This window comes from Sminthopsis crassicaudata, chromosome 1, assembly GCF_048593235.1.
Source record: "Sminthopsis crassicaudata isolate SCR6 chromosome 1, ASM4859323v1, whole genome shotgun sequence".
Lineage (NCBI taxonomy): Eukaryota > Metazoa > Chordata > Mammalia > Dasyuromorphia > Dasyuridae > Sminthopsis > Sminthopsis crassicaudata.
In genome coordinates, this window is record NC_133617.1 from 725688958 (window position 1) to 725702305 (window position 13348).

At 36.6% G+C, this 13348-nt stretch overlaps 1 protein-coding gene across 1 annotated transcript in view; it reads left to right on the top strand.

Annotated features, from left to right (window-relative positions):
• EOGT (EGF domain specific O-linked N-acetylglucosamine transferase) overlaps positions 1-13348 on the top strand; it is a 41366-nt gene that overhangs the window by 17399 nt on the left and 10619 nt on the right. Inside the window, exons 10-14 of the mRNA XM_074284141.1 lie at positions 2345-2448; positions 7563-7655; positions 8623-8694; positions 8834-8920; positions 9662-9730. Of these exons, the coding sequence (XP_074140242.1) occupies positions 2345-2448; positions 7563-7655; positions 8623-8694; positions 8834-8920; positions 9662-9730 (425 nt within the window). The remainder of the gene's footprint in view (positions 1-2344; positions 2449-7562; positions 7656-8622; positions 8695-8833; positions 8921-9661; positions 9731-13348) is intronic.

The following is a 13348-nucleotide window of genomic DNA, read 5'->3' on the forward strand; positions in this document are numbered from 1 at the left end:
TTTAGGGTTCAATTTAATCTTACAGTATTCTACGACAGTTAATTAGGTGCCTACTTATAGAAAGAGGAGAACATGGATATGCACTTTAAAAATGCAGGCAGTAACCAAGTAACCTTTATCAAATCCTCAGTGTACCAACCCAACCCTCTACTCCCCTACCCCAATACCTAGTGTATCTCCCTTTATCACTTGCCTTTCAAAGATGGAAATACCTCCCTCTGAAGGGGCAGAAGGAGAGAGTTTCTTCTATCTTGAATTGCAACTTGTTAGGGATTTCCCCAATGAAGCAGTATTCTAAACCAGCATTTCTTAAATTTTTTCACCCAAGAAATTTTTATCTGACTCTAGGAGTATAGGCATATAAAATAGGTATAAAATCAAATATTTACTGATAATAAATAATAAAGAAATTTATTTTAAAACCATTTTTTGGTATGCATATAATTTCACCATTATTAAAAATGAAACTACTTTGTATACTAATAAGGTAGCTATGCTTGTTTATTTTTACATAAAAAATTAAATCTTGGGGCAGCTAGGTGGCTCAGTGGATAGAGCACCAGCCCTAAAGTCAGGAGGACCTGAGTTCAGATCTGGACTCAGACACTTTATATTTCCTAGTTGTGTGACCCTAGGCAGGTCACTTAACCCCAATTACCTCAGGCAAAAAAAAAATTAAACCTTTATTTAATACCTTTTACTGTTGGCAATTTTTTTTGATCACTCCAGCATTTAGTTACCTGCAGTTTGATAAACAGTAATCTGAATGGTAGTTTTGTTCTGTAGTACTGTTTATATTATAGTTCAGCTCCATTATGGATTAAATCAGTTTAATTTCATTCACTGATTTTGAGTTGGAAGAGGTTTTAAAAGTCCTTTAATCCCACTCTATTTGATCCCATTTTAGGTGTGAAATAACTGAGATGAGAGAGGTCAGGTGAATTTGCAGAAATGGGATTTGAACCTGGGTCTTTTGCCTCCAAATTCACATTTCTTCTTGTGCATTGGGTAGAAACCCTAATTCCATTTGCCTATGGCACTTTTGGGTTCTGTGTATTTTTTTTTTTTTTTTTTTTAATCAGTAAGTCAACAAATGCCAGATGCTGTCCTATGTGCTAGAAATAGAGAAGTTTAAAAAAAAAAAAAAAAAAAAGCCAGATGCTGCCCTAGGTGCTGAGAAGAGACAGAAAAACCCAGTCAACAAATGTCAGGCGCTGTCCTAGGTACTGAGAAGAGATAGAGGCAAAACCCAATTTTAAGGAACTCACAGTTGAATGATAACATGTAAGCAACCAAATATGAATAAGGTATAGAGGAGATAAATTGGGGGTATTCTCAGAGGAAAGGCCCTGAGACATGAAGGAAGGCTTTTTTGCAGAAGATGGGACCTAAGCTGAGATCTGCAGGAAACCAGGGGGTGAAAATGAGAAGAGACAATGATTCAGGCAATGAGGGACAATGAGGAAGAGAAATGCTTGAAGTCCAAAGATGGAGTATTGTACCTGAAGAACAGGAAGGACCCTGTGTCACTGGACTGTAGATTACTTGGAAAGGAGATTGTAATGACATGAAGGGACCAGTTTGTGCAGGCCTTTAAAAGCCAAATAGATTTTTGGTTTGATTTTGGAGACCATAGGAAGCCATTGGGGTTCAGTGAGTAGGATGGGGACACAGGTCTACCTACTTTTTGGGAAGAACAATTCCACAGCTGAATTCAGAGTTCAGAGAGGGAAGAGACTTGAGAAAGAGAGGCCAATGAACAGATCATTACATTATCCAAGTGCCAGGTAAGGAGGGCTAGCAACAGGGTTCTACAATGTCAGAGGTGAGAAAAGTCTTGTATCGGAGAAGGAAGCTTGTTATGAAGTTAGCAATAACAGAATAGCAGAGCTGCTCTGATGTGGGGGTGAGAGAGATTGGAGCTTACCTCATTATCTTTGATAAAGGCAGTGTGGTACAGCAGTGATTCGTATTCAAACTAGTCTGATCTTCATTGCCCGTGTGACCTAGGGCAAAGAAGAAGGCAAGAATTTTAAATTTTAAAAAAGGCAGGGAATGGAAGTGTTACTACAAGGAGAGGGTAGTGGCCAATGAACACACGCTCTAATAATTTTTGCACAAAGTCACTTTTCTGTTTTGGACCTCCATTTCCTTGTTTCTAGATGAGGACACTGGAGATGTTTTCTGTGATGTCTTCCAGTTGGAAATCTGTGAGGATCCTCTGAACATTTCGGAGTTCCACATCCTCAACTGTAAAACTAATGTTACTGGAGGTCCTTTAGAGCTTGATTCTTGATCCTTGATTCTTTTTGGTTAATGATAGGTTTCTTTTCTTCAATACCAGGTGTTAACATGTATCACCACTTCTGTGATTTTATCAATCTCTACATTACTCAGCACGTTAACAATTCCTTCAGTACAGATGTCAACATCATCATGTGGGATACTGTGAGTAAGAATATCCTGTGTCCAAAGGCATTACTTCCTTCACTTGTCTCTTCCTTTCTCTCCCTCCCTGTCTTCCTCCTCTCTCACTCATTCTACCCCTCCTTCCTTTCTCTTTCTCCATTCTTCTTTTTCATTCTCTCCTGTTTCTCTGATTCTTTTCCTCTTTCTCTCTCCCCGCTCTCTTCCTCCAACTTTTCTCTCTCCTTTGCTATTTTTCTCTCTTTTTCTTTTTCTCTTTTTCTTCCTTCCCTGTTTTCTTTCCCTCTCCCTACCCTAGTCTTTGTCTCTCCTCATCTCCCTTTCTATCATTTTCTCAGTGTGAATATAATGGATGCAAGTGGCTTCCAAGAGACACAAAGAAATCTGAACATTTGTCCTTCATGATTTACAGTGATAATGTTGAAGGTAGAGTATATTAAATTTAGACTCAAGACAAGGTTCTATCTTGGCTTTACCACTTATGCTGAAGACCTTAGGGGTATGAATCAGTTAATTTCTTCTCATTTATGATATAAAAAGGTGTATGGGGTAGATTCGAGAACCTCTAAGATATACTACAATTTGAAGTGTTATGGTGTTACTATTTTTTGGTGCAGATTGTATTGAAAAGATTATAGTCTTTCCATATGGCATAAAGTTGAGAATGGCCTTTTATTTGAGTAAATTTTATTGATTCCAGTCTTTTCTAGACACCTCAATTAATCAAACATTTCCTTGTAGCAAAGAAAAACAGGTAAACAAAAACCTGATGATAGTGACTGTTCCTGGCATTGGTTTCAATGCTCTCTTCCCATTCTCTCCCACCTTTCTACTGAGAGGAGGTCTCAGTATTTTGTTCTCTAGAGCCAAGGTGGATCATTAAAGTTATTCAGAGATCCCTTGACTTTGGGTATTGTTTTTGTCTATTATTATGGTCTTTTAGCACTGTGCTTGGCACATAATAGGTGCTTAATAAATGTTTATTGGTTATTGACTGATTATTATTCCTCTGGTTCTGCTTTTTTTGCTCTGTATCCATTCAAATAGGTTGAAAGATTCTTTCTGGGTTGCTTCTGTTGACTTTCTTTGTGTGTGGGTTGATCTCTTCTGGTCCTAAATAATTCTGATTAGATTATGACAAATTAAATGGCTTTTTCCAACTCTCTTTCTGATACTTATTCATGCAGGATCACTCATGCATGGCCTCAGAATGACTTAAATCTAATGGTTTTATTTTTTCCAGACTTCAACATCTCTAATCTCTTTGCAATATGTGACCCAATTGACCCTTTCCTTCTTGTTGCTTTTCCCCCAATGGCTTCCATGTCTGTTCTTTCATGGTTCTCTTCCTACCCCTTCATCTCTTCTGCTGGCTTCTCCTCTTATATCTTCTCTTTAAGTGTAGGCAGTAGGACCTTTAAAAAATGCTTCAGAGACCTTTATTTCCCCATCCCTCCACTATTTTGCTCCTTTTTCCTCTCCCTAAAATTGGAAAAACAAGCCCTTGTAGCAAATAATACATAGTCAAAGAAAACACATGCTCACAATAATTCTGTCTAAAACCTATTCAGCACTGTAATCAACTATTTGAATGAAGATACAGAAAGAATCTTTAGGACATTTTTAGGTGACTCAAAACTTGGAGAATGACTCAAAACTGGGAGAGTTTATATACTCTCACATGGTTGGAGTTTGAGTTATTTTTACCAAAATGCAAAGTGTTGCACTTGGGTTCCAAAAATTGAAAGCTCAACTATTCAATGTGGGAGAACTGTCTTAAGAATAGGATCTAGGGATCTTAACAGATGAGCCAAGTAACTTGTCTTTCTTCTATGAAGGTCCTTAGTGCAATACTTTCTGGATGGCCCAAATTTCACAGGGTAGGACTTCTCATGTCACATTTAAAAAATAGTAACAAATAATTTTCTGTGTCATTCTCATGGAATATCGGTTTTCTCCCATGAAAATGGAGTAAATGTTAATAGCTATTAGCAAATTTTACATAGGTTCTCAAAAATACTTTTACATACATTATCTCATTTGATCCTCAAAACAATCCTGCTACATTATTCCCATTTTACAGATGAGAAAATTGAGGCTGAAAGAAATTAATTGAGACAATTAGTAATTATCTGAGACAGCATTCAAACTTGGGACTCGTCCCTCACTCACTCTTAACATTCTGTCAATCACTCAGTAAACATTTTGTGCATTTATAGAGTGCAGGAAAAGTTGCAAAGTGTGTAACATCTGTTATTTTTTTGATATTATCAACAATTAGGGGCTATTTTTTCCCCCTAAGGCCACACATCTAGTAACTCTGTGAGGCTAGATTTGAACTCTTGTCTTATTTCCAATTTCTGCATCCTCGCCATTTGACACTTAGAGAAGAAGACATTGGTTCCAAAGGGAACCAGAAGAAGCCTTTTGTAGAAGGAAGCTTTGCAACTGACTTATAAAGGAAGCCACAGATTATTAAAGGCTGAGATGAGATGGGAAATGATTTCAGACATGGGAGCAGCAAATGCAAGTCCACAGAGATGGGAGATTTGATGGGTCATGTGTGAGGAGAAGTAGAGACGGTGTCATTCATGTTGGGGAAGAAAGGGAGGAAGGGACCAAGTTTTGAAGAACTTTAAATATTAAGCAAAGGAATTTCTGTCTCATCCTTAGGGAAATAGAGGCAACAAAATGGGCAAAGTACCAGACTTGGAGTCAGGTGGACTCATCTTCCTGAGTTCAAATTTAGCCTCAGACACTTACTATCTATGTTACCCTGGGCAAGTCAGTTAACCCTGTTTGCCTCAGTTTCTTCATGTGTAAAATGAACTGGAGAAAGAAATTGCAAACCACACCACTATTTTTGCCAAAAAAACCCCAAGTGGATCACAAACAGTCAGTTATGACTGAAATGACTGAACAATAACAACAGCAAAAGTGGTAATAAAGGGAGTAATAAAAAGAAGTGGTAAAGTTTATTGTGTAGGGAGATGGCATGAGCAGATCTATACTTTAGGAAAGTCCTTTTGGCATCTGAATGCAGGCTGCATTAATGACAGGCAAAAAAACCAAAATGTCACGAGTCTATAAACAAAAAAAATTCCATAATATCATTTGTTTATTTCTTCATAGTAGAAGACTTAAATTTGGTGGAGAAAGGGCAAAAAAGTATCCAGAGGAAGATCTTACTGAATTATACATCAAGTCTTTGAAAAAAAGATGAATCAGAACTACTCTTTCATTATTAAATTTCCCTTCCACATGTACCTGATTTTGTTTAAAGGAAGGGTCTTTTCTAATTGTACCTCATTCATTATTGAGCCTTGGCAGTGAGATGTTTCCCTTTAGGTGATATAATGAAGAACCTTTCTTCAGAACTCATGATAGAGACTTGGAAAGGAAAATTTTTTTTTATTCATTTCATCGAACAAAACTCAATGACTTTGACAGGACTGAGACATCTGCCCCAGATATACACCAAGATATAGAATTGCTGTCATATTGACTGAAGCTTATAATTCAATATATAAATGAAACAAGTTCTTTTCTCTCGGCAGATATTTTTATATGGTATTGCTTACAATGATTTTATAAGGAATTAGGCAGGTTACCCATCAATCATTGATGAGGTTAATATCACAGACTTCATATAGGTTGTATCTATGCCATTACAGTATTTCAATGACCCATTATGGGATTTTCTTATTATGAGATTCCTTTTCTAAAAGTGAGGGAATTAGCTAAATTACCCATCAATCATTGATGAGGTTAATATCGCAGATTTCATATAGGTTATATTTATGACATTACAGTGTTTATTGACGTGTGGGATTCTTTTAGTGTGGGATTCTTTTAGTATGGGATTTCTTTTCTAAAAGTAAGGAAATTAAGCAAGTTACCCATCAATCTTTGATGAGGTTAATATCACAGACTTTGTATAGGTTGCATTTATGATATTACAGTGTTTTGGTGACTTGTAGAAATCTCTTACTGGTAAATTCTTTATGGTGTCTAGAACCCACACACAAAATTATACACAAATAATCGATAACAACAATATGAAGACTGGCATTTTTGGAATAAAAGCCAGTGTTGATAATGGCCAAAGGTCTGGCCTCAGAGTTAGAAAGCTGTCTCTTACACATGTTGGCTCTTTGACCTTGGGCACGTCACTTAATCTCTCAGTTTCGGCCAACTTTCTGATTTGTGGTTCAGGGACTGCTTTTCATTGACAGAAAGGGTCTTGTCAAAAAGAGTTACCTATGCTAATGAATAAGTCCAACTCAGGAAAAAAGGCATTTTGCAATTCAAAGCCCTTTACACAACACCCCTTTTATCATTTTATTTGAACCTCACAAGAGCCTGTGAAGTGGTTACCCAGATACCATTATCCCTAGTTTACTGATGAGAAAACTGAGATTCAGAGAAATTAAATAATTTTGCCCACAGTCACACTGTTATTAAGAGACAGGATTTGAACCCTCATTCCCTGATTCCAAAGCCATCTTGCTTTCTTTCAATTATATTTCAATTCATGAAGCTGTTCCCAGCCCCATTAGCCCTTGTTACCATCAAAGCTCCTGGTTCTACTTTGTATTTTGTATCTCTTCTCTGCAGATAGTCACAAGTGTATATGTTGTCTCTTCTATTAGAATATAAGCTCTTTCCTTGTCATTGTAGCCCCAGTGCCAAGCAAAAAGCCTGATATTTAATAGATGCTTATTGGATGTTTGATTCTGAATCACAGGGAAAACAAAGGACAAGACAGAATATCATGAAAATTTCCCAAATGGGCTTGGTGGGAAAAGTGATATGTAGTAGGCTGAGGAGGCTACTTTTGTTACCGATATATTACTTCTGATATGATTCACTAGGCAAAGACACTTTCTCAGGTCTTTTATTTTTATCTTGAGTATCAGTATCCACAGTGAAAAAATGATCAGTCTTTTGGTTAAGTGTTTTAACTAGCTATTCCTTTATATATCCTTGACTACTTTAGATCACCAAATGGAGCATGTTGAATACCTGGACAACCACTTATGCACTCTCTTTGAAAACTCCAAATTTCCCTCCAGATTCCAAATTCCTCTGTTACAATTATGTGTGCATGTTTGTTTTTATTTGTGCATTTTCAGAGCTCCTATGGATATGGGGATCTATTCAGTGAGACTTGGAAGGCATTCACCGACTATGATGTCATCCATCTGAAAGTATATGATTCAAAAACGGTACTGAAAACTTTATATAGATATGTGTCATGGGCACATGGTTTCCCTGTGAAATAAGGGAACATCTTTGGTATAGATTTCTAGTTTATCATTATAATTTTAAAAATAGAATGTTGCCACTCATTGACAATTGAAAAGTGTGTCTTTTAGAAAGTCAGTTTTTTATAATGTTATAACATTCACTTTCACAGAAATATGAAAAAGTGCCTCCACTCCCCCGTTCCTATTCTTTTGCAGAACTGGGCAACATTGTTTTTTAATTTTGATTAGTTTGATTGAATTAAATTGATCGATTAGAATTGAATTAGAATTGATTGGTTAGTTTCATTGAATTTTTTTCTCTTCCCATTTGAACAAAAATTCTTTGATAGAAAGAATAACTCTTTAGGTATGGTAAGGGAAGAGATACAGTAGAAAATGTAGATGATGAAAGAGCAAATTTTTTTAATAATCCAAAATACTGGGGGAGCAACAAACTTGGGAGACAGAGAAATGCAAAGGAAAGAAAGCTAAATTTGGAGTAAGGTCATAGATTCAGATCCTAGTATTGCTATTTGCCACAAGCTCATATATAACCTTGCACAAATCATTAATCTCTCTCTTGACTCAAATTCTCAGGGAAGGAGTAGAACTAGATAATCTCTAAGATTTATTTAAGCTCTAAGTCTATGATCTTCTGCTCCTTTAGGATATGATCCTAATTTCTCTTATATAAATGTTTACATATATTTATGTCATATAGAGATATATCTACACATATGTATATATATGCATATTGTGCATATATGTATCGTTATATGTATATATGTGTGTATATATGCACACAGATATAGAATATACACAATGCACATACATATACATTATGTTTAATAAAATGGTAATACAGTCTAACATAGTACTGATTTGTAGTTTTCTAACTTACTATGTGACATTAAGGCTTGCATCACTTTTAAACTTTTTCCTCCAGGTATGTTTCAAGGAAGCTGTCTTTTCCTTACTTCCCCGAATGAGATACGGATTGTTTTACAACACTCCATTGGTAATAACCACTGAATAACTGGGTATACAAATCTATATTGTAGGGACTTGGTTATTTGAGATGTAGATTATGGACCAATAAAAACAGCTTTTGGGAATGGGATTGTGCTTGGGTGTGACAGCTATAACTTTGATTTTAGATCTCTGGCTGCCAAAATACGGGGTTATTTCGAGCATTTTCCCAGCATGTGTTGTACAGACTGAACATCACATGGGATGGACCACAGGTAATCTTTATGTTGTCTGTCTTAAGCTTGACCTTTCCCCTCAATGCAAGTTAAAACAAATAAACAGGAGAAGGAAAAGGAGAAGAAGAAGGAGAAAGAGGAGAGAGAGCGAGGGCAAGGGAGAAAGGAAAAGTGAGAAGGATCTATTTATACTTTTTTTTCCCCCTCCTTATCTAAGAGGGTCGGATTTCCTTAAGTCAGACTCTTATGATTCTGTAGAATGATGAGTCTTCAAACATGTATCTTGGAGAGAAGAAAGCAAATTCTTCCCCAGTTGTCCCCCATCACTTCTTTGCCTGTTGACTAAGCTAAATAAAAGAGATAGAAGCAGTGAAAAGGAAGAAAGATTATAAGCTTCTGTTAGAATGTAAGCTTCTTGAGGACAGAGCAGTTTTGATTTTACCTTTGCACTTGTACTGTCTGCACATACACTAGTTAGTCCTAAGTGCTTATGGAATGGACATGCTTTATCCCTTGACTATGATGGTTGTGCTTTGTGGTCACTATGAGACTTGGTTGGCTAATGATCCAGATGAAAAGAATGCTTAGAGAATCCTAATCAAAAGAATTTTCCAAATTGTACTCAATTTAGTGAGTTTACTGAGTGCAGTCGGCAAGTTATTGCTTGGTATGCTCCCAAAGTTTTAGATACTAAAAATTAAAATCACACTAGTGCTTTTGGAATAATCTTTTTATTTAGTCAGTATTACAGCATAATTTGCCTTTTTTATTTGAATGCAGGATGGAAAAATCCGTGTCACTATCCTTGCCCGCAGTACAGAATATCGGAAGATATTAAACCAGAACGAGGTTGGTTTTTGCTGAATATTTTGATTACTGTCACATTGAATTTGCTTTGTAGTTCTTTTTAGTATTAAAGAAGTTTTCATCTGAATCAATAGCTTCTTACAAGCATACAAAAGTGGGGGTTGGACTTGGAGTCAAGAATATCTGAATTTAAATCCAAGCTCAGACCCTTACTAATTTTGTAATCCTGGACAAATCACTTTACCCCTCTATTTCAATTTCCTCATCTATAAAATGGAAATCATAACAACAGCTACTGTATTCATGAATTTCAATTTCCTACCCAAGACCTGAGGAAGTAAACCTTTTGGGGATCAGTTTTCTTTTTCTTTCTTTCTTTTTTTTTTTAATTTTAATATAAGTCAAATATCACATGATTCTTTCACAGAAAAACATAGAAACTATGTATGTTTCTCTGCTTTTTCTTTGTGAGAACCAATGTACAGTTATCCACTACTACAAACATAAACTTTGCATCATCATTGTTTTTCTTGATTTTGACAGACTTGGTTTCTCTCACTGACTGTTAGCAGGAAATCTTTGATTTCCTCAATTTTTTTAAGGAATGGAGTTATTAATGGGAGGAGGCATCAGGTGGCTTGTGCCAGCAAGTTTCCTGCTTACAGTGAGCAAGATACTCACCAAGTATAGTTTTTCAATGTTTCAATTGTTTTAAGAATAATCAACTTTATTTTTAAAGTACCCCATTAAAAAGAAGCATTTTTCCAAAATTATGTGATGATATAATGATAGGGCACAAGACAATTATATATTATTATGAAACATGTTGGCTTTTGTATGTGTGTGCCAAAATATATATATATTTTAAAATTAGTTTTATAATTATAACATTTTTTTGACAGTACATATGTGTAGGTAAAATTTTTTTTTTTTTACATTATCCCTTGCACTCCCCTCCGCTCCGAATTTTTCCCCTTCCTCCCTCCACCCCCTCCCCCAGATGGCAGGCATTCCCATACATATTAAATATTTTATAGTATATCCTAGGTACAATACATATGTGCAGAACCGAATTTTTTTGTTGTTGTTGTTGCAAAGGAAGAATTGTATTCAGAAGGTAAAAATAACCTTGGGAGAAAAACAAAAAAAAACCAATGCTCTCAGTTTACATTCATTTCCCAGTGTTCTTTTTCTGGATGTAGCTGATTCTGCCCATCATTGATCAATTGGAACTGGATTAGCTCTTCTCTATATTGAAGATTTCCACTTCCATCAGAATACATCCTCATATAGTATTATTGTTGAAGTGTATAATGATCTCCTAGTTCTGCTCATTTCACTCAGCATCAGTTCATGTAAGTCTCTCCAAGCCTTTATGAATTCATCCTGTTGGTCATTTCTTACAGAGCAATAATATTCCATAACCTTCACATACCATAATTTACCCAACCATTCTCCAATTGATGGACATCCATTGATCTTCCAGTTTCTAGCCACTATGAAAAGAGCTACCACAAACATTTTGTCATATTACAGGTCCCTTTCTTGGGGATCAATTTTCATGCAAATAATCTCAGAGAAGCCATTTGGCTGAGAACTAGCCTTGGAATCCAGATTTGTAGTCAAATCCTGCATCTCCCAAATATTGCTTGAGTGAGCCTCACCTCAGACAGCTCAGGACCATACATGAAAGAGAAATAGTGATATAGTTCTAGAATTAGAGATCATTTCAGAGATTACCCAGCCTAGTCCTCTCCCCATTGCCTGCCCAGATACATTAAGGATTTATTGAAGGCCACACAGCTTAGTGAGCATCAGAGGCAGAACTTGAACCTTGCTCCTCTGACTGCAAAGCCTCTAGGCTTCCTCTAGGATTGTTGGAAGTTGATCATAAAAGGGCATTGCTCACGAAAAGCAACAACAAATAGCAACGGACTAGCCTGGAGCTGAGAGCTGTTATTCTGCTTTAGATTTGTACATGATAGATAATACAGGAGAAGGAGTCTGGTGCATTTGGGAGGACACTAATTTTTTAGACTGATTTTTTTTTCAAATAATAAAAATCTGTTGTCTCTATCTCATCTTCATCTCCATTAGAAAGAAAAATAAAAATAAAGTCCTTTTAAATACTAAGCATAGCTAAGTCAAATTAATTCTTGAATTGGCTATGTCTGAGAAATATGACTCGGTCTGCACTCTGAACCCATCACCTGTTTGTCAAGAGGCCTTTAATCGTGGGTCCCCTGGAATTGTCGTGGGTCATTTCACTGATTCATTTAAAAATTTTTTTTTTTTTTTTGCTGAGGCAATTGGGGTTAAGTGACTTGCCTAGAGTCACAAGCTAGAAAGTGTCTGAAATCAGATTTGAACTCAGGTCCTACTGACTTCAGGGCTGGTGCTCTATCCACTTTGCCACCTAGCTGCCCCCATTTCAAAATTGTTTTAATGCAATGTTTTTTATCATAGCTTAAGTTATTCTTTTGGTTCTGCCGATGTCATTTTCTATCAGTCTGTTTTGGGAGACTCACTGTGTGGAGGATGGGTCTAAGTCCCATAATGAGAAGAAAAAGTGGGGTAGAACTCTTGGAGGGATGTCTGGTCTGGTCTGGTCTGCAGGCCTCTTCCATGGGTGTCGGCTCATGTGCCCTGTGTAACATCAGAGTGAAGAGTGGAGCTGCCTTTTATGAGAGCCTGAAGCACAGTGGGCCTCTAGAATGATGCTCAGAGTATTTCTTCTCTGAGGGACACATGCCAAATGTTGTTGATGACTACCATCTCATAGACCATGAGCTGTCGAGAGGGATGCGAGAAAGGGTATCATCAAAAAGCAGAATAGCAAGATCAACTTCCCAACAGCAGATGTGCGGACTTTGGGGATGCAAAGGGGCCCTTGTCTTAGGTCAGCTCATAAGCTAGTTTGGAGGGTTTGGAGGAAACATCAGGCTTTGGGATGAAGATAGAAAGCTTGATATTGTGCCCAAAAAACAATAGATCTTGGATTAAGCTTTTTTTCCCCCCTCATATTTTATAATTATATAGCCCTCCTTTTCTTCCTAACCAATGGACCATTCCTTGATATAATAAAATAGAAGATAAGATTGTTGGATTTGAGTTAAAGGTTTGGGTTTGGATTCTAACTCCGGCTATCGCTACTTCTATGATCTTGGGCAGTCTCTTTAGGCCTTGAAATCCTAATCTAGAAATGAAAGCTTCTAAAACTAGTATCTGCGAGTTTATTTTACTGATAGCTTTGTTTTTGTTTATGTCTCACTTTTTGTGACCCCATTTGGGGTTTTCTTGGCAAAGCTACTGGAATGTTTGCCATTTCCTTGTCTGGTTTATTTTCCATATAAGGAAACTGAGGCAAACAGGGTTAAGTGACTTGCCCAGAGTCACACAGCTAATAAGTGTCTGAGGCTGGATTTGAGATCAGATCTTTCTGACTTCAGACTTGGTGCTCTGTTCACTGCATTACCTAATTGCCCATTATGATAACTCTTTTTGCATAATTTTTTTCCTTCATAATCCTATAGATCTTATTTTTATAAATTTAAACTATTAATTTGAGAAAAGGTTCATAACACACAAAAAGACTAAGATTGGACTAGTTTCCTTCCATCTCTAATTCTTGATCTTATCATCCATGATCTCTCATTTTGT